The 25140-nt window shown below is 45.9% G+C and overlaps 1 protein-coding gene across 1 annotated transcript in view; it reads left to right on the top strand.

The window, feature by feature from the left end:
* Positions 1-2771: 2771 nt before the first annotated feature.
* CHRNB3 (cholinergic receptor nicotinic beta 3 subunit) overlaps positions 2772-25140 on the top strand; it is a 36557-nt gene continuing 14188 nt past the window's right edge. Inside the window, exons 1-3 of the mRNA XM_003942379.4 lie at positions 2772-3002; positions 14400-14551; positions 16648-16692. Coding sequence (XP_003942428.1) covers positions 2948-3002; positions 14400-14551; positions 16648-16692 — 252 coding nt within the window. The 5' untranslated portion in view covers positions 2772-2947. The remainder of the gene's footprint in view (positions 3003-14399; positions 14552-16647; positions 16693-25140) is intronic.

Raw genomic sequence — 25140 nt, 5'->3', positions numbered from 1 at the left:
AGAAAGAAAGAAAGAAGAAAGAAAGAAAGAAAGAAAGAAAGAAAGAGAAAGAAGAAAGAAAGAAAGAAAAAGAGAGAGAAAGAAGGAAGGAAGGAATAAAAGGAAGGAGGGAAGGAAGGAAGGGAAAGAAAGAAAGAAAAAAGAAAGAGGCACCCTGGCCGGGCCCGCACAGTGGCTCACGTCTGTAATCCCAGATCTTTGGGAGGCTAAGGCAGGTGGATCACTGGAGGCCAGGAGTTCAAGACCAGCCTGGCCAACATGGTGAAACCCCATTTCTACTAAAAATACAAAAATTAGCTGTATGTGGTGGCCACCTGTAATCCCAGCTACTCAGGAGGCTGAGGCAGGAGAATCACTTGAACCCGGGAGGCACAGGTTGCAGTGAGACGAGATTTCACCATTGCACTCCAGCCTAGGCAACAGGAGCGAAACTCCATCTCAAAAAGAGTGAGATAGGCTTCCTGTGTCTGTTTAATGTCTGCTTTCCCCCCATAGTCTAAACTCAGTGGAGAGATGCTTTGAGGTTTCTACCGTGGGATGGAGAAGAGCTGAGTGTCTTTTCAGGGAGAAAGGTGGCTGTGAAGGGAGACAGAAAGGAGCCTCCCAAGGCAGAGGAAGGGGCTGGCGGGTCCTTCCAGCAGCAGCAGGACCGTGTCCCTCTCGGGGTCGCACTTGAGGGGTGCAGTCCTCAGCAGGCTGGGGTTGTGTGCGGCTCAGGGAGGCGGGGGTCCAATTACCAAGGCCTCCAGTTTTGACAGAATCCTGGGCATCGGAGAAGACGAAGAGTAACCGAGCTGCTGGCTCCGGGGGACCGTGTGGGCCGAGCATGGACCCCGGCTATGGTCAAGGCAGCCTGGAGGATACAGGACTGTGCCATATTTTGGGGACCACAAAGGCCTTCCAGATTCAGTTGCTCCCAAAGGGAAAGGGCTGGAGGGCCTGCGATGACTGAGACTGGATTTCCAGCCAGTTCCATGGAAGGCTACCTTTATTTGATTTGATTTCTTGAAAATAAAGGTGAAACTTTCTGCACACCTGGATTGGGGGTAGCTGATTCACTGCTGAGGCCATTATAAATTCTCAGCAGGCCCGGAGCACAATTCAGAGGGATGGGAAATCAGAGCCTGGCTCCTTCCTTCCTCCCTGCGTTCCTGCAACGTTCTCAAGCATTTGCGGGTGACACACCCTGGACACTAAGAGACGCAGGTCTGGAGACCAAACTCTACCTCTCCCAGGAGCTGGTGGTCTAGGAAGGGAGGCCAGGCAGGGCCACAACATCACGATGTGAGGGTCTCTGAGACAGGAGTCCTGAGGAGCAGATAGAGGGCTCCAGAGCTCAGGGCTCTGGGTCCTGGCCAGACCTCAGGATGCAATGGCTCCTTACCCAGCACCCTCTGGGTGTCTCAAACGTGCTAATGGGCACACACAGGGGGGTTAAATTAAGAAATTTAAAAATTGCACGAAATCAGCCAGGCTTGGTGGCTCATGCCTGAAATGCCAGCACTTTGGGAGGCCAAAGCAGGCAGATCATGAGGTCAGGAGTTCGAGACCAGCCTGGGCAACACAGTGAAACCCCCCTCTCTACGAAAATACAAAACAATTAGCTGGACGTGGTGGCAGACACCTGTAATCCCAGCTACTCGGGAGGCTGAGGTGGGAGAATTGCTTGAACTCAGGATGTGGAGGTTGCAGTGAGCCAAGATTATGCCACTGCACTCCAGCCTGGGTGACTGAGTGAGACTCTGTCTCAAAAAAAAAAAAAAAAAAAAAAAAAAACTGGACTAGGAGAATTCCTCCATGCCCTGGAGTGGATTCCTCAGCACTGAGTTCCCATCCAGGTAGATGTTGCTCCCACCCTGCCCTCTTGTCTGTCTAGCCCTGACTTTGTGCTTGCCCTTCATTGGGTTATTACGCATTTATCAAGGGCCCTCTGGGTGTGCACAACACTGAACTAGATGAAATCTGACCAACTGTAAAGAAGACAAGATGGCATTTTCAGTGTCCAAGTCTCATACATAAAACACCACTAACCTCCCACTGTACTGTCCCCTGTAGCGACCAGAAGGTGGACCTGGTGGGGTGAAGGGAGCCACCGAGAATGTGCTGATATTAACACATGTGGGAGCCACCAGAGAAGGGAGGCTCCAGGACATACTCATGACTCTCAGGGCCAACCTAAAAAGAGAATAGAGAGGCAGGGCATGGTGGCTCACGCCTGTAATTCCAGCACTTTGGGAAGCCGAGGTGGATGGATCACCTGAGGTGAGGAGTTCAAAACCAGCCTGGTCAACAAGGTGAAGCTCCATCTCTACAAAAATTAGCCAGACATGATGGCAGGTGCCTGTAATCCCAGCTACTAGGGAGACTGAGGCAGGAGAACTGCTTGAACCTGGGAGGTGGAGGTTGTAGCGAGCCGAGAATGTGCCACTGCACTCCAGCCTGGGTAACAGAGTAAGATTTTGTTTCAGAAAAAAAAAAAAAGAAGAAGAAGAAGAAGAAAAGAAAAGAAAATAGAGAAATAATGGGAATGAGAAACTTTTCACTAACTTCCAGGATGGACGTGGTAAAGTGCGCTTCTCCTGTATGCAGATCTCCAACTGTAAGAAAAACAGTGCAGAACATTCAGAAGTTGTCTAGCTTCATCCTTCCTCCAGTGCCCTGCATTTCTTGCAAGGGAGCAAATTAATAAGTCAGGAGTTAGGACCCAGAGATATGTTTTAGACTTACACGATCTGACAGCTGACTGCAAATCAATGAAGTGCACTTTGAGGAGCAGCACACTCGGCGAGAGGGGTTGAGACTGTTTTATTCCACTCCAGGAGTTGCTGTCCTCTTGGGTTCCACTTTGGATTTGGAACCCCTGTATTTTCTTTTCAAAACCCCCTTTTTTCCAATGGAAATGCTCTGTTGTTAAAAAGGAAGAACTTGTCTTTCTGAAACTGACATCATGATGCTCACAGATTTTATGCTGGTTCTCATCGTCCTTGGCATCCCTTCCTCAGGTAAGCCCAAGTCACACTGAATTAAAACTACAATCGCAGAATTATTTTTAGCAGAGGAGGCAAGACTGTGGTGTTGATAATGTTAGAATTACAACATGTAATGCACAGGATATATTTAGGAGAACCCTTTAAATATGGCCCAAATGAGCAATTCTGTGAGATGTGGGGGTTTTTTGCTGAAGAAATCATATCTATGAATTTCATAATGTTTATGTTTTTGTCATTTGCTACGTTTCTCCTTCTGAATCACTATGAGCTTGGTAAGAAGAAACAAAAGCAGGAAAAATGTTGCTGAATCCACTGAGCATTATTCAGAGAATTGTTCAAATATTTGGCACAAAAATATACTATATCAACATTTTTCTATCATATTTACTAATAATTTCTGTACTGTTTAGATATTTAATTTTGTCCAATATGCCCTGTAGACCTATAAAAATATTTTATAAATTTGTGTATGTAGATAGATTTAGTATATTTGTATATCACAGTTAGACACGAGTGTATCAAATGTCTATGAATATGTATGTGTTTTATATGACTATTAACAACTGAATATAGAGGAATGTTTGATAGGGATAAAGGACAAATCAAAGGAAAGAGTGAAAGACAGACACAGAGAGAGAACAAAAAGAGAAAAGGAAAGAGGGAGAAAGTTCTGAAAGGCTTTGGGGACTGGTCATTCGCACCAGCCAATTTCCTGGGTTTGGGAATCATTTCATCTTCTATGTAACTTGAGAACAGAAAGTTTTCCCCATTGAATCAGAAACCATCTGAAATCACAGCCAGATGGTGAGAAAAGTGTTGGTCCACTAGCAATTCGTATTAACTTCTCAGTAGTATTTTTGCCACGTTTGATTATTGTAATTTCCAAATGGAGAACTGGAGGCACTGAGGGAGATTAGTCCAAATTCAGAAATAAATTCTGCATTTCGAGGTCCCAGGGCGGCGAGGCACCTGAACGTTATCCTATTGCCAGAAATGACCTTTTCTCAGACGAGGGACTCAAAGTCAAACAGAGGAATTTCTAAATGCAGAAAGCCTCAAACTCATTTTCAAATATCATGAACTGTTGACTTTTCAAAGTCTTAAATGCAGTTTGCCAATCACAAAAATAAGAAAAAACTTCTGTGCATTTGAGCTTACAATTAATGTGTGTGTGTCTGATGTTTTCCTGTCTTTATTATTCTATTTACTATAAAATAATGGATTCTTACCACTCTTTTCCCAGGGAACGATTTCACTCAATGGTTAGCGAGGGTGTTTAGCATACACGCTCTTGGTTCAGCTAAGCCTCGTCCTGTATGTACAATCGTGATTACATAAGAAACCTGGAATTGCTTGGCACCTGACATTGGTCTCCATTGTGTGGGCTGCAAGTGTTTGGGAAGGTTGTGTGATCTCTCACAGATCTATAATAAATCTAATAACCTGCGATAAATCTTACCTCTGTGAGTATTTCTAGATTCATCAGCATCTGCTCATGTTTTAAAATCTGTCCCACATTTCCTTACCTTTTTTAACTGTACTAAGAAAATAGTTTCCTTTTGTTATACAAAACCACTTTTTTCAAATTACAAGAGGCAATCCCTTGATTTTTATATTTCTGGCTTTGGCGTAATGATCCTCGGGTGTGGCCATGGGATGTCTCTCATATTGCTATTTCATGTTTTGTGTGTGGTGTCTGCTCTCAAAAAGCAGGGGGAGTATCCCATTTATCTTCCCATGTCTCTTACAACATGATGATATGGTAAGGCATCATGTGTTTATTCATTCAATAAATATTTATTAAACATCTACTGTATACTAGGAATGGATCCAGTGTGTAGAAATGCAAGAGGAAATCTTTTTTTTTTTTTTTGAGATAAAGTGTGCTCTGCCACCCAGGCTGGAGTGCAGTGGCATGATCTCGGCTCACTGCAACCTCTGCCTTCTGAGTTCATGCAATTCTCCTGCCTCTGCCTCCCAAATAGCTGTGATTATAGGTGCACGCCACCACTCCTGGCTAATTTTTGTATTTTTAGTAGAAACAGGGTTTCTCCATGTTGGTCAGGCTGGTCTCGAACTCCTGACCTCATGATCCACCCCCTCCTCGGTCTCCCAAAGTGCTGGGATTACAGGCATGAGCCACCAAGCCCAGCCAGAAATTAACACAAAGCTATTCTAATAAATTCTCCACTGGGCATGGTGGCTCATGCCTATAATCCCAGCACTTTGGGAGGCCCAGGCAGGTGGATCACCTCAGGTCAGGAGTTCAAGACCAGCCTGGCCAACTTTGTGAAACCTGTCTCTACTAAAAATACAAAAAATTAGCCAGGAGTGGTGGCGTGCACCTATAATCACAGCTATTTGAGAGGCAGAGGCAGGAGAATTGCATGAACTCAGAAGGCAGAGGTTGCAGTGAGCCAAGATCATGCCATTACACTCCAGCTTGGGCAACAAGAGCGAAATTCCATCTCAAAAAAAAAAGTTCTCATGCTAGCAAGAATCCATTAAATAGCCATCCTTTGACTTCACCATCAAGGCTAACCCTGTGGGTTGACAGAAGAGGCTGCCATATTTGCGGAATGCCTTTTTTTTTTTTTTTTTTTTTTTTTTTGGACAAGGTGGCAATAGTGGAAGGAAAAACAAAAATACCAAAATATACCAAAAGGCATCCAAACAAAAACATTCACATTTCCCAATCATCTTTGCTAAGATTTGGATTTCTTCCATTATTTCTTTTCTGTCCTGGCTGAGGATTAAAAAAAATGGCATTATCAGTAAAACCATGAATGATCCTGAAGATTTTTATGAAATCCTGTTCATAAAATTATGAATATCCTCAGATGCTGATGGAGCTAGAAATACTCAGATGTATGATTTATCACAGGTGATTGGATTTAGTGTAGATCTGTGAGAGAGAAAAGTTTTATCTATTAAGTCTTATCAGTTATGTATACCTCAGTGTGAGTTTGTCAAAGTTTGCTAAAAGTGGATGTGGATATGGAAGTAGGAAGAGAGCAGGGGCATCTGAGAGACTGAGGAAAGGAAATAAAATCAAGAATAAACAGACCAAGGTTTGGCTGAGTGCAATGGTTCACGTCTGTAATCTAACACTTTGGGAGCCCAGAGGAGGATCACTTGAGTCCCGGAGCTCAAGACCAGCCCGGGCAACATAGTGAGAGATGTCTGTCTCTAAAAAAATACTTAAAAATTAGCCAGGCTTGGTGGCGTGTACCTGTTCCAGATACTCGGGAGGCTGAGGCAGGAGGATCACATGAGCCCAGGAGGTCAAGGCTGCAGTGAGCTATGATGATGCCACTGCACTCCAGCTTGGGCAGCAGAGCAAGACTCCGTCAAAAAAAGAAAAGAAAAAAAAAAAAGAAAAAGAATAAAGACACCAGAAGGTCAAGTCTTCAGTTCCAAAGGAAAATTTGTCTTGAGCTGTTACTAGGCACCTCATCAACATCTTTTATGATTTCATTCAGTTGGGCCGAGAGAGCCCTACCCCCTCACAGGGGTGAGTCTCTCCAGTCCGCTGGTAGCTGTATTACTTTTACCTGACTGCCCGCTCTGTTGAGATAAAGAGCAGCTGCGAGCGAAGGGCTGCTCCCCAGTCACAGGCACATCTTAAACTTCAGCTGTCTTTTGTACCTTGAAAACAGTAAATATCTGGCATTAATAGGCCACATTTTGTGGATGTTTCATGGACACAAAGACCCTGAAAGCCCAGGAGGTGTGAGCTGCTAGAGGCCTTGGCCATCACCCGAGGGATGCTTGGAATGCTTGGATGTTAAATGCTTGGAATCAAAACAAGAACCCATGGTCTCTAAATCTGAGTCCAGTGCCTCTAAATGTTAAATAAATATTTGTTGGATTCTTGTCCTAATGAGTGATGACTTTGGCAAGGCAGTCGGCCTTCTAAGCCAAGAGCAGGACGCTCTCCCGGAGCCTGTCCCAGCCTGAGCTCAGTGCACAAGAGATGACCAGCATCAGGCGGAGCGTGCTCCATCCTTGTCCCCACCTCCGAACTGAAGCTTTCGCACTTGTTCTCTGGAGCTCTCTGGCTCTCCATCTTCCTTCCTCTGCCCATGAAGTTGTCTGTCTGGCCCCAAAGGAAAAATATATATTTATGTAAAATAAAAACAAGCATTTATTTATTTACTTATCATAGCCTCACTGCACCACCCAGGGTGGTCTCAAACTCCTGGCCTCAAGCAATCCTTCTGCCTCAGCCTCCAAGTAACTGGGATTTATACGTGTGAACAACCACACCCAGCCCCAGAGGAAATATTTTGACAAAAAAAAAAAAAAAATTAAACAAAGATTAAGCAAGGAGGCCGGGCAAGGTGGGTGGCTTATGCCTCTAATCCCAGCACTTTGGGAGGCTGAGTCAGGCAGATCACCTGAAGTCAGGAGTTCGAGACCAGTCTGGCCAACATGGTGAAATGCTGTCTCTACTAAAAAATACAAAAAATTAGCCAGGTGTGATGGTGGGCTCTTGTAATCCCCGCTACTCAGGAGGCTGAGGCAGTAAAATCTCTTGAACCCAGAAGGCGATGGTTGCAGTGAGCTGAGATCGTGCCACTGTACTCCAGCCTGGGCAATACAGCGAGACTCTGTCTTTAAAAAAAGATTAAGCAAGGAGGAGCAGGAGAGAAAAAGGAAGAACAGGGATTTAGAGGAGCAGCAAAACTCCTTTTTTACCAACAGAGGTGGTGGAAAGCTTAACAGGCAGTGAACACTCTCTGAAGCCACACTGTTAGACTAAGTATGTGTGTTTGGGTCTGAGGGGAGAGGGACTCAAAGCAAAGAAATGTGAGGTACACAGAGCCACATGTGAGGCACGAATGTGCCCTCACTGTGGAGCATGGGACGTCCTCCTCCAGGGAGCACCACCACAGCAGTGCCCACCGGGGAGGCCTCGGGCAAAAGCCCCTGTGCCTGGCGCTGACAATAGCAGGAGTCTCGAGTGCATGACACAACGTGTCACCAAGGCAGAGTCTCCCTACAGCCAAACAAATGCTGTTTGTGATGTGGTTTTAGAATATCATTCTTCCAGATAGTAGATTGCTTTAAATAATAGTAAAGCATTCTGGAAAATACAATGCTAACAGCAAATCATCAAAAATAGCAATAACAGCAAATATATGTATATGGAATTGAATTTTTGGAATAAGGGAAGATGGCTGGCCTGGCCACCAGAAGACCACACAGGCCACCAATAGCTGGGCGACCCCTGGGCAAGGCTCCTCTCAATGCCTCAGTATCTTCACCTGTAAAACAAGGGACTGGGATGGTCCTGGAGGCCCTTCTTGGCTTTATTGTCTCAGCTTTATTATCAGTTCACTTTTTCCTTCCTCCTTCATCGAGGCTGAAATTGGGTCCAACCTTCTCTAACAGATACAGCCATAGCCAGGCGCGGTGGCTCACGCCTGAAATCCCAGCACTTTGGAAGACCAAATCAGGCTGATCACTTGAGATCAGGATTCGAAACCAGCCCAAACAGCATAGTGAAACCCCTTCTCTACCAAAAATACAAAAATTAGCTGGGCATGGTGGTGCACACCTGTAATCCCAGCTACTAGGGAAGCTGAGGCACAAGAATCTCTTGAACCTGGGAGGCAAAGGTTGCCGTGAGCCGAGATCATGGCACTGCACGCCAGCCGGGGTGACAGAGCAAGATTCCGTCTCAAAAAACAACAAAAAGCATCCACAATGCAGGGGCACTCATCTTCCAAGAAAAAATTCTTGATTTCTCAGTGGATTACTGAGATGGATTTTAGAATATTGTGATTCATTTAAAATATAAGTCAATTTGCAAAAATTTGGTCTACGCACAACTTTCCAGGAATCCATTTATTTCTTAATTCAAAGACCACTTGTCCTGGAAACCTTGAGTGCATCTGTGATTTTACATCCTCGGGAGCAGTGAGCCAGGCTGGCTCTGCCTCATTCCCCTGGGTCACAGAAAGCCCCGTTATGGCCTTTTGTTCATGCGTTCATTTGTTCATTCATCAAACATCATCAAATATTTATGGAGGCCTTGGTCTCAAAGGATCATCTGTGAGAAGCATTTGGCCTTTCTCGTAATGTTCTGTTTCACAAGAAGGACAAACCAGGAACACTCCCAGCCTGTCCTCTAAGTCTGCTCCAGTAATGCCAGTGACTTCAGCTTCTATTTTGGAAAGGTTCTGGAAATTTGAAACTATTAGGCAGAAAGCATTTAATCTTTGGCTTTTTTTGGTAGGGGGATAAATTCTGTTTTGGTCAGAACAGATCTGCATTAGTCAGGTTGCCATCACAAGATACCATAGACTGAGGTTTAACAACAGATAGTTCTGGAGGCTGGAATTCTGTGATCAAGTGCTGGAAAGTCAGTTTCTGGTGAGGGCTCTCTGCCTGGCTTACAGACAGCTGCCTTCTTGCTGTGTCCTCACATGGTTTGTCCTCTGTGCCTCCTCCTCAGAGGCTTTGTCTTTAAATACAGTCACACTGGGGGTTAGGGTGTCAACATTTGATTTTCGAGGGATGTAAACATTCAGTCCCTACCAGCCAGTACAGTTCATGTTTTTTGTTAACTCAGACGGAAGGTGCATCTTCTGACAGTGGTAACACAGGCGGAGATATATGCTGTGCCTGAAAGAGCACAGCTTCTCACTGCCTCTGGATCTTGGTGAAGAGCAGGATTCCCGAATTTTCGCAGAGGGTACAGCTGCCAAAGTGCAAATGCTAAGCATGTCACTTCAGAATTTTAGATTTTCCCTTTCAACGTGCAACTCCACCTCCTTTCAGAATGACTGGACAATTTTCCTGTTGGGAAAGGAAGTTCGTGGTCACAGTCCCCACTCTTCTTTGGGAACCCTCTCTTATGTGTCCAAAACTCCTCAGCTCAGCATTGTCTGAGCTAATAGGGGTGTGTGTGTGTGTGTGTGTGTGTGTGTGTGTGCACACACATGCAGGTGTGTTGGTTCAGGCATCATTCAGTTGTCCTCTGCCTTCCTGGAGTGCCTTCATGCATTGTGAGACGGTGTCTTCAGTAATTTGTGCTAATTTGGCTGAGCCGGGACTCAGGGACCCGGCAGGAACTGCAGCACTCCAGCATCTCAGCAGCTAGTCAGGTGATGCAAGCAGCCGTCAGGGCTGGCTTCAGATCTCTGTCAGTGGCTACAGTGGCTTAACCAAATAGGAGACCGCTTTTCTCACATACCAAGAAATTTGGAGGCCGATAGTACAGGGCTATCAGAAACCCAGGTTCTGTGTGTCTTTCCATTCTGCCCTCCTACGTGTGTAGCTTTCAGCAAGTTTGCAAGACACGTGAGTGGCCAACTCTCCAGTTCCAGGCAAAAAGAAGGAGCCCGACATGTGAGATCAAGTCCATCCTTTTTAACAACCTTTCCTGTAAACACCAAATCCCAATAGCTTCTAATTGCACTTAAATGGCTACATGTTTCATAGGCCATTCCCAGCTGCAAGGGAGCCCGGACTGAGCTTCGTGAGCTGGCACCAGGCAACCCTGAATAAATTTAGCATCTGTTGCCAAGGAAAAGGGGGAAATGGCTGTTGGGCAGGGAACTGCAGTATCTGCCACAGTGCTGCTGCAGTTTGAATGTGTTCCCCAAAGTTCGTGTGCTGGAAGTTGGACCCACAACACCGTAGTGTCGGGAGGGGGAGCCTAATCGCAGGTGTTTGGGTCACGGGAGCACCACCCTCGTGAATGGATTCATGCCATTATCACGGAAGGGGTTGGCCACCTCGTCTCTCTCACCCCTTTTTGCTCTTCCATCATGTCTGATCCAGCAAGAAGCCCCCCACCAGATGCCAGTTACTCGATCTTGGACTTCTCCGTCTCTAGAGCCATGAGCCAATAGATTTCTGTTCATGATAAATTCCCCAGGTTGTGGTGTTCTGTTACAGCAGCACAAAACAGGTGAAGACAAGTGCCTTTCAAACCATATTTTCTGCTTTAGAGGAGGGGGTTGCCTGCCCTGGGGGTGACTGGAAGGGGACAGCTGTGTCCTCATGGCTTCCCTCTTCTCTTGAGCAGTTCACCCCTGGTCCCAACTCTTCAGATGCCCCTCAGCAAAACAAAGGCCATGAAGCTGACTGCATCGTTGCTTGAGTGTTTGTCTACTCAGCAGCCATTAGCTCAGCAGCTGCTGAGTGACAGTCACCGTTCTAGGAGCCAGGAATACAGCAGTGAGGAAGACAATCCCCGACTTCCTGGAGCTGGCATCATCTAGGAAGGGCAGACAATAATAAACAGATGTGATATGATTAGTTCATATCACTGGAAGATAAAGTACCCTGAGAGGATGGACAGGGAGGAATTTTTAAACAGTGTAACCTGAAATGACTTTCTCAAGGAAGTGGTGTTTGAGCAAAGACTGGACAAGTGAAGGGATGGCTGTGTGCTCTCGGGGTAAGGGTGAAAAGAGAGCTTTCCCCATGCAGATGCATTCTGGCTTCTTCTGGGAATTGCAGACTGGCTCGAGGGCTGGGGAGGAGGGCGTGGGCAGCAGGGTGGGGGGTGCACAGTCAGGGCCACATGGGGCCGGGGAGACTGTGGTGGGACTCCGGATGTTTCTTTCTGAGTATAATGGGCAACCATCTGGAGGGCTTAGCAGGAAACTGACATCATCCTCTCTAGCTGCTGTGTGGGGAATGGACTGTGGAAAGGTCAAAAGTGGAAACAATTAGGAAGCAGTGCAGGAGTCCCAGAGAGAGCATCTGTGTTCTCAGCGTGGCCCCGGTGGAGACGGTGGGGAACGAGCAGGACTGGGATGCAGGCTGAAGGATGTTAAGACCCGACGTGTGTTGGAAGAAAAAGAGACGAGTCAAGGATGACTTCAGGAACGTCCCCCTGAGCAAATGCCCACCTCGCCCCCTAGAGGCTGTGGGGTTTTCTCTCCATTCTCTCCCTGTGCATTTCCAGGAAGGTTTCCCAGATCTTTATAGATGGATGCCCTGGCGGCTGCCCAGCTGGCTGCTCCCAGGGCTGCTCTTGGTACTAATAGTAATCAACAGATCCATTTTTGTTTATTTTTCTTTCTTAAAAATTTTTTTGGTCGGGAGTAGTGGCTCACGCCCGTAATCTCAGCTGTAATCTCAGCACTTTAGGAGGCTGACGCGGGCGGATCACCTGAGGTCGGGAGTTCAAGACCAGCCTGACCAACATGGTGAAAACCTGTCTTAAAAAAAAAAAAGAAAAGAAAAAAAGTTTTTTTGAGACAGGGTCTTGCTCTGTCACCCAGTCTGGAGTTGGGTGGTGCAATCACCATTCACTGCCATGTTGACTTCCAGGACTCAGCCACTAAGCCTGGCTACTTTTTAAAATTTTTGTCAGACAGGGTCGCCAGGTGCGGTGGCTCACACCTGTAATCCCAGCACTTTGGGAGGCTGAAGCAGGCGGATCACAAGGTCAAAAGATCAAGACCATACTGGCCAACATAGTGAGACCCCCATCTCTATTAAAAATACAAAAATTAGCTGGATATGGTGGTGTGTGCCTGTAATCCCAGCTACTTGGGAGTCTGAGGCAAGAGAATCACTTGAACCAGGGAGGCATAGGTTGCAGTGAGCCAAGATAGCTTCACTGCACTCCAGCCTGGGCAACAGAGCAAGACTCCATCTCAAAAAAAAAAAAAAAAAGACAGGGTCTCCCTATGTTGCCTAGGCTTCTCTCCGATTCTGGGCTCAAACAATCCTCCCACCTCAGCCTCCCAAAGTGCTGAGATTACAGGTGTGAGCCACGATCCCTGGCCCACAGTTTTTTTAAAAAAATAAGCACAAATGTAAGGTTGCATCTCTCCCTATTACTCATTTTAAGTGAAAGGAAATGAGGCCCAGCACCCTCAGAGCACACAGCCCACCTCCCCCATGCCTCTGTCCACTCTGTAGAGCTGGAACAAGGCACCTGGAATTGCTCCTCTCTTAGGAAAGTATATACGGAAGCCTCCTGCACACAGGGGAAGGTGCACTGTTTTGCTTTTCTCCTAATGAGAATCCCAGGATTTTGATTGGGCAAACCTGGGAGCATGTCTCTCATGAGATCATTACCCAAACTGTGGGTCTCTCAGTGGGAAGAAAAAGGGTTTCTATGGTCAGGACATGGTGCAGAATGGGTTGCATTAATCTCGTGCTGAATATACAAGGAGGGGCAGGTTAAAACTCCTCTGCTAATCAGTAACAGGACTGCACCTGTGAATGGCCACTGCATTCCAGCCTGGGCAACACAGTGATACCCCATCTTTTTTTTTAAAAAAGGAGGGGGCTTCCGGCTAGGTGCAGCGGCTCATCCCAGCACTCTGGGAGGCCGAGGTGGGTGGATCACGAGGTCAGGAGTTCGAGACCAGCGTGGCCAATATGGTGAAACCCTATCTCTACTAAAAATACAAAAATTAGCCAGGCATGGTGGCACGTGCCTGTAGTCCTAGTTTCTTAGGAGGCTGAGGCAGGAGAATCGCTTGACCCCAGGAAGCGGAGGTTGCAGTGAGCCAAGATGTGTCATTGACTACAGCCTGGGTGACAGAGGGAGACTCCTTCTCAAACAAAAAAAAAAAAAAAAAAAAAAAAAAGGAGGGGCTTCCTTGTTTTACATGTGACAGCACTGCAGTGTAAGGAAATAAAACTTTCTCTTGGGACTGCATTCCTAAGCCATTTCCCCAACTGAAAGGTTAAAGCTTAACACCGGGCGTTTCTGAGGCTCTCACACAGTCAGGCACTGGGCAGAGTGTGACAACCTGGCTGCTGACCAAGGAAGGACTTTGTAAGGGAAGACTTCCTTGGGAAGAAGACGAAGAGGACCGTGAGGGGCACACACTTGGTGTTCAGTGACCACGTGCCAACTCTGACATCTGTTAACACACATGAAACCAACACCCACTCTCGGCCGGGCACTGTTCTAGGTGTTAGGTAAACACGGTCAAATACAACGGCCACTGCGCCCGTTGTGAGGGAGCTCCAGAGGGAGACAGGCATGACAAATAGACAAAAGACTTCCAAAGGCAGGTGCTGGAGGGAAACAAGCCTCGGGGACAGAGAACAGCTTGTGGGCAGCGCTAATGTCTGCGAAGAAGGGGCATTACAGATGGCACCAAAGGTGAGGGTCGGGTGGCTGCAGATGGAGCTTTTGGGGCCCGCGTATTGACCCTGTGATAGGAAAAGTCTTGTGAGAGAGTGCAGCTCTGTGTAAAATGTGGATTCTGTGTTCAGCTGTGCGTGTTTGGAGGGAGGTGGGACCCTTGTATACTCCAAGCTGCCTTTCAGGAAATGGGCTGTTTAGAAACAGACACAGCCTACGGTGCAGGAGGCCAGGGCCACAGGATGCCACGGGATGCCATGGGATGCCACGGGACACTCATCCAGGCATCACACCCCTCCCACTAACCCAGGTCTCCCACAATTCTTTTACAGCCACTACAGGGTTCAGTTCAATCGCCGAAAATGAAGATGCCCTCCTCAGACATTTGTTCCAAGGTTATCAAAAATGGGTCCGGCCTGTATTACATTCTAATGACACCATAAAAGTATATTTTGGATTGAAAATAACCCAGCTCGTAGATGTGGTGAGTAATCCTTGGCATGTGGCTAAAAAGAACATGCATTCCTTAACCTGTTTGTGAGTCTAAAATATTTTTTATTCCCTATGTCTGACATTTCCATTTTAAAAATAATTTACTGTGAGAGAAAATCTGCCCCCAAGAAGCCACTGAAATGACCCCGAGGAAAGAACAAGAAGTTGTCATGGGGTAAATTTTCATTGCAGCACTGTTAGCGTGGGATCTTTTTGCCAGGGGGAGGATGTGGTTGCTAAGATAGTCATTGCCCCTGGCCGGGCTGCTGAACACCCAGGGAGGAGCACTGGGAACTGCAGACAAGAGGGGCTGAGCCCGGGGCTGATGTGCTGTGATCACCGACCCTCCCTGGCTGTACCCTGGGCTGGCAGAGGTGTCTGCAGGGAGACGGGGTGGTGAGAACAGTGCCCAGAGCAAGGCCTGTTCTTGCTCTTCCTAGGCGGCTCCGTCACCTCTCCTGAGCTCACCCATGGCTTTGCATTCTGATTTTCCTTTTGAGCTTGCATTTCTGCCATGATTATGCTCTTAGAAGAAATCAGTGAACTTCAACTCCTTAAAGTAACAAAATTGTCCTGCTACGGTCCCCAAAGCCCCAGAAGAATCCTCCCATGTTGCCCATATTCCCTGCCCCACTACATACATGTGCGCACACTCACCTGCCCTGGCTGGCTCCATACCCCAGGATTCCTTCTAGAAAGTCATGCAAAGTCCATCTCTAATTTAGCTACTATTTACCTCTTATTTTATTTTATTTTATTTTATTTTTTGAGACAGAGTCTCACTCTGTTGCCAGTCTGGAGTGCAGTAGCACGATCTCAGCTCACTGCAACCTCTGTCTCCCAGGTTCAAGCGATTCTCCTGCCTCAGCCTCTTGAGTAGCTGAGACTACAGGCGCACATCACCACACCCAGCTAATTTTTTTGTGTTTTTAGTAGAGACAGGGTTTCACCATGTAGGCCAAGCTGGTCTCGAAATCCTGACCTCAGGTGATCCTCCCACCTTGACCTCCCAGAGTGCTGGGATTATAGGCATGAGCCACCGCTCCTGGTGTTTTTTATTTTTATTTTTTTGAGACAGAGACTTGCTCTTTCACCAAGGCTGAAGTGCAGCAGTGTGATCTCAGCTCACTGCAACCTCCACCTCCTGGGTTCCCAGTGATCCTCCTGCCTCAGCTTCCTGAGTAGCTGGGATTACAAGCGTACGCCATCATGTCTAGCTATTTTTTGTGTTTTTAGGAGAGACGGGGTTTTGCTTTGTTGGTCAGGCTGGTCTCAAACTCTTGACCTCAGGTGATCCACCAGCTTTGGCCTCCCAAACTACGGAGATTACAAGTGTGAGCCACTGTGCCTGGCCTACTTTGCACCTTTAAAGTGCCTTCTAGGTTATGCAATTAACTGCTACTTGTTTTCGTTCTTTTTCATTTTAAGCAAAATCTACATGTTATTTGACTGTTTACATGCCATTTGACTGTTTTAAATTGAGAATCTTAGGTCAGGTGCAGTGGCTCATGCTTGTAATCCCAGAACTTTGGGAGGCCAAAGCAGGTAGATCACCTGAGGTGAGGAGTTTGAGACCAGACTGGCCAGTATGGTGAAACCCCGTGTCTACTAAAAATACAAAAAAATTAGCTGGGCATGGTGGTGCGCATCTGTAATCCCAGCTTACTCAGGAGGTTGAGGCAGGAGAATCACTTGAACCCGGGAAGTGGAGGTTGCAGTGAGCCGAGATTGTGCCACTGCACTCCAGCCTGGGCGACAGAGCGAGACTCTGTCTCAAAAAATAAAATAAAAAAGAAATTGAGAATATTTTGGACTTCTAACACCTCAGAGTTAAGACTCAGATTTTTCTGATCAAAAAACAAACAAAAAACATCTGGGTGTGGTGGCATGTACCTATAGTCCCAGCTCCTTGGGGGTTGGGGTGGGAGGATCATTTGAGCCCCGGAGCGTGAGGCTGCAGTGAGCTAAGGTGGCATCACGACACTCCAGCCTGGGCAGCATCTTGAGACTCCATTTCTAAAACAACAACAAAACCACAACTTGCTTTCACTTCAATTTACAGTACTTTTCAAATTGTCATTTTCTTAGGATGAAAAGAATCAGCTGATGACGACCAATGTGTGGCTCAAACAGGTAACTTGCAATCCAAGTGATTGTGTCTGCCAACCCAGTCACTTATTTTTTGTTTAGAAAGGCTCCCATCTGAAAAACAATGATTTAAGGGGGCATAGCATGTTCCTCAGGGAGATGTGTGGTGAGGGTCTGTGGGTTTTATTTTCCGTCATGTTGGGGAGCTGGTCCTGGAAGCTCCTGGGTACACACTGTTGTGCGTGGTTGCTCCTGGCAGTAGAGCTGGTCATGGGGCCGGGGAGGGGACTCTCCTGCTATAAGGCCTGGGGATGGGCCCTGGGACCACTCGAAGAAAAGAACAAAGAGCCTCCACGATGCACCACTTCCCCGCAGGTAGGGAACTGCAGCTGGGTAGGAAAATCAGGGCTACATCCTCCCTCACCTCCTCTAGTCCTCCATGGGTGGAATCTACCTCTGAAACCTCTTGTTGCTTCCGAGGAAGAACTGAGCCCTAAATGAGGGAATAATGGGGCTGCCCATTGTTAATTTCAGAGCAGAGTGAAGCCCAAAACAATGAATACAGGTTTTCCTGACATCGCTGAAAATGCATTTTGAATCATTTTCAGCTTTCTTCTTAGATAATTGCTTTTCACTTGGCTACAGCTTATTTCCTAAACCCAGGGGAGTGTGTCCAGAGGAGTTTGTTCTAGGATTGTCAGTAAATAATTACCATTCGAATCCCAGTTTCACATATGTTATCTACAAAGAGAAAATATTGACACTTCACAGTGGGAAAGAAGTTTGGTTTATCCCAGCTACACAGGAGACTGAGGCAGGAGAATCGCTTGAACCTAGCAGGTGAAGGCTACAGTGAGCCACGATCTCACCACTGCATTCCAGCCTGGGCAACAGAGCAAGTTTATATTTTAAAAAAGAAAGAAAGAACGAAATTGGGTTTAATTGCTTATTTTGTGTTTTTATTTTGCTGGTGGTTTTTTAAAAATTTAATTTGCTCTTATATTTATTTGCTTATTTATCTGAGACGCAGTCTCTTTCTGTTGCCAGGCTGGAGGGTAGTGGCATGATCTTGCCTCGCTGCAACCTCCATCTCCCAGGTTCAAGCGATTCTTGTGTCCCAGCCTTCCGAGTAGCTGGGATCACAGGCGCCTGCCACCACACAGGCTAACTTTTGTATTTTTGGTAGAAATGGGGTTTCACGATGTTGGCCAGGCTGGTCTTGAACTCCTGACCTCAGGTGATTCACCTACCTCGGCCTCCCAAAGTGCTGGGATTACAGGTGTGAGCCACTGTACCCGACCTAAGTATTTTCAATGAATGTCCAGATATTGCCTAATTTGCCCCATAGGTTTAAAATATTCCTGGTGGGATATTTTTGCTAATGCTTGGAGCAATGGATACAAGAAACAGCAAGGAGCTTCCCTCAGCTTCATTTCATGTCATCAAATTTCTCCCACCCAACAACTTTAGTCAGAGTTAGAGAATTATGATGATTTTCAGTGCTTTCTACTCATCTGGTTCTCCAGTCATAGATATAGGAACAAGTTGTGAAACGGGTCTGCATATTGTTTTACTTGCAAATAAAAATATCCAGGAGAAAACAGGCCGGGCATGGTGGCTCATGCCTGTAATCCCAGCACTTTGGGAGGCCGAGGCAGGCAGATCATGAGGTCAGGAGTTCGAGACCATCCTGACCAACATGGTGAAACCCCGTCTCTACTAAAAATACAAAAATTAGCAGGGTGTGGTGGCGCGCTCGCCTGTAGTTCTAGCTACTCAGGAGGCTGAGGCAGGAGAATCGTTTGAACCCGGGAGGCAGAGGTTGCAGTGAACCGAGATCACACCACTGCACTCCAGTCTGGGCAACAGAGTGAGACTCCTCAAAAAAAAAAAAAAAAAAAAAAAAAAAAAATCCAGGAGAAAATAAGTTTGAAATGTATATATTAAAATACCATTTAAATAAACATATCTTGCTATCCACCCATCTCATTCCTCAGTGACTTACCCACTTTTGCAATTCATAGGTCATAGAATTAGGAAGTATTTTCAGTTGATAAAGGCCAAGAAGAAATCCTATATCGAGCTTGCAGGGGAGAAAAGAACCCATATTTTCCTCTTAAGGTGAAAACAGGCTTAGAAGTTAATAAAAATCGAACAAACACATAAACCTTTACTTCCCAATGCCTCCTTCCCTCACTGCTCTTTTTTTTTTTTTTGAGTTGGAGTCTCACTCTGTTGCCCAGGCTGGAGTGCAGTAGTTCGATCTTGGCTCGCTACAGCCACTACTTCCTGGGTTCAAGTGATTCTTCTGCCTCAGCCTTCCGAGTAGCTGGGATTACAGGAACGTGCCACTACACCCAGCTAATTTTTGTATTTTTAGTAGAGATGGGGTTTTGGCATGTTGGCCAGGCTGGTCTCACACCCCTGATGTCAGCCCAAAGTGCTGGGATTACAGACATGAGCCACTGTGCCTGGCCGAGATTAAGCTCTAATCTTTCACATAAAGCAGGGGTCTGGGGAATAGTAGGTCTTTTCACTTTTCTTGTGGTTTTGAAAATAAGGAGTCATTTCAGCCAAAGACGGAAATGACAACAGAAGGGTGGGAGCTGAGGGCCCCTCAGGCGTCAGCTACAGCTTTGGAAGGGACTTCCCACAAAGGGTGCCACCAGAATCCCAGAAGCCTGGTGGGTGTCTTCAAACCAAGGTGGAATTAAATCCTAAAAATCAATTCAACACCCAAAACTGAGCAGGAGAAATCCACAGGCACGAAGCATATTGACACTTGGAAGAGTCAGCCCGCTGATGTCATTTTCCATTTAACAGAAGCAATGAGAATAATCGACTTTTTTTGGCATAAGTGTGTAAGGTACAAGTGAAGTTTTGTTACACAAATATATTGTGTAGTGAAGTCTAGGCTTCGAATGTATCTGAATACTAATGTACACTGTACCCATTAGGTGATTTCTCTTCCCTCACCTGCCTCCCGCCATGCCCACTCTTCCGAGTCTCCAATATCTATCGAGAATAGTATACTTTAATTGTGTTTAATTCACAAATGCATAAATTAGGTTTATTTCATTTAAACCTCTCTGCCACCTGACTTAGGAAAAGAGACATCATTACCCCTGTTTCACAGAGATAGAAGAGTCCAATCCTCATCTGGCTGGAATGTGGGTTTCTTAACCCCTGGCCAGGGTCTTCCTGGCCATATGCAGCCTCCTCCCTGAACACTAAGCCCTGCTTCTAGATCACAGGAGGAGCCAAAGCAGGAGAAACAAAGCTTCACATTCCAGAAAACTACAGAGGATATAGTCAACGTGGCATCTATTTGCACAGATTGAGTTTAGAGTGGGAAACGTTACAGTGGTTGTTAGTTAATAAGTGCTGTTATGGCACAGACAATGTTGGGGCAAAAAAGAAAGGCCAATTTTACAAAATTGGGTGGCAAGCAGGGAAGGCTGCCTGGAACAGGAGGCATTGAGCTCCGCCATGATGTTATTTGCATGCTTTTTAAAAAAATGCTTTTTAAAGCTATAAGGATAAAAGAAAGTTGAAGGATTAAAGAAAGAAAAGAAAATCGATATTTATAAAAAAGCTATCATTTGTGTTTTACACAGATCTTAGTTCTAGAGCGATTAATAATAATATCTCAGATTTACTGAGTACTTACTAAGTGCCCAGGCATGATGCTGACTGTGTCATGGGAATAATCCCATTTAATTTCACAGCCATCCTATAAAGGAGGTTTTATTATTATCCGAACTTTGCAGATGAGGAAGCTGAGGAAGGTTAAACACTTTTAGGGAAAGTCTGGCTTCTGTAGAGAAATCATTCCCTTGCCTTAGACTGGGGGGAGTTTGGAGCGTGTCTTGTTCTCCTGTTAGTCCTGTTCCTGTATAATTTCCTAACCCTGGTCATCTAAGGCTTTGATTCCTTAACCTCTGGGACATCTGATGGAATTGGTGTAGAAAGAATTCAGGAGAGAATGAAGTTAGGATCCATTCCGTCTTCCATCCATTCACCATGATTTATTGAGAGCCTATGGGCCAGGTGCCCTGCTAGATCCTGGGTGTATAAAGAGCGACACACAGCACTGTCTGCAAGAAGAGGACACAGCGTTAGTAACCAAAAAAAAATAATCACCATAATAAACACCACAAAGGATGTACGTATAAACCACTGCGGAGCTTAAAAAAAAGACAATGAGACAGGAAGAAAGTCAGGGAAAGCTCCCAAGGGGAGGAGATATTTAATTTGACTTCTTACAGAAGTTCTACAACCCAAAAAGGTGGAGAAGTTGTGAACCACCTGAATAGTGAATAGCAGCCCGATAACACCGCTATCCAAAAGCTCTCACGTTTGGGCAAACCCACTGGTAACTCTTAGCGATCATCCCTGTGTGCCTCAGACAAAATGAAAACAAAAATGCGCAGTTCACCCTCTTTCCTCATTTGCCTCCCAGACACTGAAAAAATGCTCTCTAATTCATATCTACTTGGAGAAAAAAATTCTACATACTTGGAACAAAAGCATCTTCCATGGCAGTGCATGCAAATGAGATACTTGTGGGGTTGTTTTAGCCGATTCTCCTGTCTCATCCTCTGTTTCCATAGCTCTCCTCCGGTATATTTAGACACTCCTCTTCTATCCTCTCAACCAGAGAAAGACCTTTATAAAGCACAAATCCAGTGACATCCAGAGGAAGTCTTCTACATGGAGCTATTTTTATTTTATTGATTTTGTTTTGCAAACTAGTTTGTCTTCCTCCTCTGTACTTCCAGACAGTAATCAAAACCCCGTAAACTATAAATATAATGTTAACACTGACTCACCAGAACTACATGAGAAAGTACTTACTGCCCCAGCCCCTCAGATCCTGCACCGTCATATTCAAGGTTAGGAAAACTTGGAAAGCACCTTAGGGGCAATGGAAAATGAAACTGACCTTTTTTTTTTTCTTTTGAGACAGAGTCTTGCTCTGTCACCCAGGCTGGAGTGCAGTGGTGAGATCTCGGCTCACTGCAACCTCTGCATCCTGGGTTGAAGAGATTCTCATGCCTCAGCCTCCTGCGTAGCTGGGTTTACAGGCACCTGCCACCCCGCCCAGCTAATTTTTGTATTTTTAGTAGAGACAGGGTTTCACCGTGTTGGCCAGGCTGGCCTTGAACTCCTGACTTCCGTTGATCCACCTGCCTGCACCTCCCAAAGGGCTGGGATTACAGGCGTGAACCACCGTGTTGGCCAAAACTGACCTTTTTTGAAATGACGCAAGCGTTGGCTCTTTTGCCTAGATGTTGCCATAGAAATAATCACTATGACAATGAATGCCAAATTTACTCAGTCCATATTTCCTGAGAGCCTACTCTGCACTGTGTAAGTGATGCAGGGTAGGCTCTTATCAAACTGGGGCTTCGCCTGGCTTTACCCAGGAAAGAATTCAAGGACAGCAGCAGCAGAGACACTGCTCCCTATGGACCACGGATACCCGCCTGGCAGTGCACCCAGACCAGCAGCTCAAAAGTCAGCTGCAGGCATATTTATACCCACCTTTAATTATATGCAAATTAATGGACAGTTTATGCAGAAACTTCTAGGATAAGGGTGGTAACTTCCAGGCCATTGCCATGGAAAGGGGTGGTAACTTCCTAGTATTGCCATGGCAATGGTAAATTGACCTGGAGCCCTGGTGGCCCTGTCTTATGGAAAGCCACTTCTGCTCAGCCCTCTTTAGCCGGTCCTCAAGCTGGTCTGGTGTCCAAGTCCCTGCCTCCAGAGTCAGTATCACCTCTGGCCTCATTGTGCTAACCTACCCTGTGTTAGCCAGACAGACTCCATTTTGCTGAGAGCCGGATAGACTCCATGTTGACCTCTGCCTCACTCCTCCTGCCACTCTTCCCTTACGTGCATACCTGGGTCTTGCTACTGTGCTGGGTCATGCTGTACTTAGAACTACAGAAACATATAACCTTTGTAACCATAGCCTGCTTGGCAAGTCCACTTGCCACTGTGAATACCAACCCCCCCCAGATTGATTATATAACAAGTATTGAATACCCCCCTGGGTAACCGGCAATCATGGGAACCACTTGTATATATCCTCCATGAAAATCAACAATCATGAGAACCCCCTGCCTCCTAGTTACCAGCCTTCCTTATCTAACTTGCCTGTTCTGCTTCTGTAAATTCTGCTCCAGCTAGGCTCCTCCTCCCCTACCTAAATCAAGTATAAAAGATAATCAAACCCCTTCCACGGGGCTGAGAGAATTTTGAGCGTTAGCCGTCTCTCGGTCACCAGCTAAAAATAAAGGACTCGGCCAGGTGCGGTGGCTCATGCCTGTAATCCCAGCACTTTGGGAGGCCGAGGCAGGCAGATCATGAGGGCAAGAGAGTGAGACCATCCTGGCCAACATGGTGAAACCCCATCTCTACTAAAAATACAAAAAAAAATTAGCTGGGCGTGGTGGTGTGTGCCTGTAGTCCCAGCTACTGAGGAGGCTGAGGCAGGAGAATTGCTTGAACCCAGGAGGCAGAGGTTGCAGTGAGCAGAGTTCGTGCCACTGCACTCCAGCCTGGCGCCTGGTGACAGAGTGAGACTCTATCTCAAAAATAAATAAATAAATAAATGACTCATAATTTGAAACTCAAGCACATGGTGCTGTTCCACCTAACTCGCCTGGGTATAACATCATAAGGCCTTGAGCTGGGCGCTGTTGCATATACAAATAAGACAACGAGAGGACTGAATGACCTGGCTTTGCTGTAGCTGAGACACGGTTAGCTCTCCTTTCCCCATAACGATCCTGAGGAAAATAAAACTGCTGACATCTTAAACTAGCAGTGTCTTTCCAATAGCTGATGTCTGTTTTAGATCAACAAAAAGTTCAGCAAACATGAAGGCCTCTTTGGATAGACCCCTGGAGCTGATCTTCCAGGAAAAATAAGAAGCAGACCTGTTATGGAAGGTTCAGGCTAGCCCTAGAGGTCTGGGTGATCTCCCCAAAAGTCTAACTATCATTGGCAACGTGGAATGGCAGTTATAAGTTCATGAATTCATCTCAGATCTTGACTTATTATCTGATTTTCCTTCCTTTTCTGTAACCTTACTCTGACCTTAGCAAAGGAGGCCAAGTTTGGACTTCTTATTCAAGTGGACCCTGGTAAGAATTAACTGAGTAGAGGTCAAAAGCCCTACTATATAAACTTGGGAAAGTCACTTCACCCCTCTGACCCTCAGTCTCTTCATCTCTCAAATAGAGGTGATCCCTAGCTCACAGTTTTGTCTGGGAGTTACATGAGAAAATGTGTGTGAACATGACTAGCTTAATAAATGTCACTTCTTGTTGCCACCTTTGAGCTTTCTCATTCTTTTTTTTTAAGATAGAGTCTTGCTCTGTTGCCCAGGCTGGAGTGTGGAGTACAGTGGCATGATCTCAGCTCACTGCAACCTCCACCTCCTGCGTTCAAGTGATTCTCTCACCTCATCCTCCTGAGTAGCTCGGATTATAGGCACGTGCCACCACGCCTGGCTAATTTTTGTATTTTTAGTAGAGACGGAGTTTCACCATGCTGGCCAGGCTGGTCTGGAACTCCTGACCTCATGTGATCTGCCCGCCTGGGCCTCCCAAAGTGCTGGTATTACAGATGTCAGCCACTACACCTGGCCTTCATCCTTAATAACAAATCACATTTCTTGGCCTTAACAACTCACGAATTAAACAGGAATATGAAACACATAGTATGTCATGTTGCTGCCTTTAAGATTAAAATGAATCAACAATAATTTGGCTTTAAGAATTTCACATCTGGCCAGGCTTGGTGGCTCACGCCTGTAATCTCAGCACTTTGGGTGGCCAAACCAGGTGAATTATGAGGTCAAGAGATGGAGACTATCCTGGCCAACATGGTGATACCCGATGCCTACTAAAAATACAAAAACTAGCCAGGCATGGCGGTGTGTGCCTGGTAATTCCAGCTACTTGGGAGGCTGAGGCAGGAGAATCACTTGAACCTGGAAGATGGAGGCTGCAGTGAGCCAAGATCATACCATTGTACTCCAGCCTGGGCAACAAGAGGGAGACTCTGTCTCAAAAAAAAAAAAAAAGAATTTCACATCTAAGGTGACTGGAGATCCCAGGGAAGTCCCAGAGACTGCAAATCAAGGCAACAGCCAAGAATATTTGTTCCTTTTTATCTTTTGGTCCTATTAGCATTGAAGTAAGAATAATTCGGGAACTTTGTTTATAGTTTTTACAAAAAGCTCTATGATTTAGGTTTAAATAAAATTTGGCTCTGGATCGTGATTTAGCTAGGCATTTATGAGTGATTATTGAGGTAATATATATAAGAAAAGACAATTTTAAGGGATTATATATATTTGATGTGGATTTGAAATTGCAGTTTTCTGAATGAGGAAACCTAGAGTTGGAGTATTTTTCTATTTTTTTCTTAGTCATAGATTAACTTTGATATTTGGCTCTGACATATACTGTGCGC

Source organism: Saimiri boliviensis, chromosome 13 (assembly GCF_048565385.1).
Source record: "Saimiri boliviensis isolate mSaiBol1 chromosome 13, mSaiBol1.pri, whole genome shotgun sequence".
Taxonomy (NCBI): domain Eukaryota; kingdom Metazoa; phylum Chordata; class Mammalia; order Primates; family Cebidae; genus Saimiri; species Saimiri boliviensis.
Note: the sequence above shows the minus strand (reverse complement) of the source record. Positions and strands in the feature narration are given on the sequence as shown.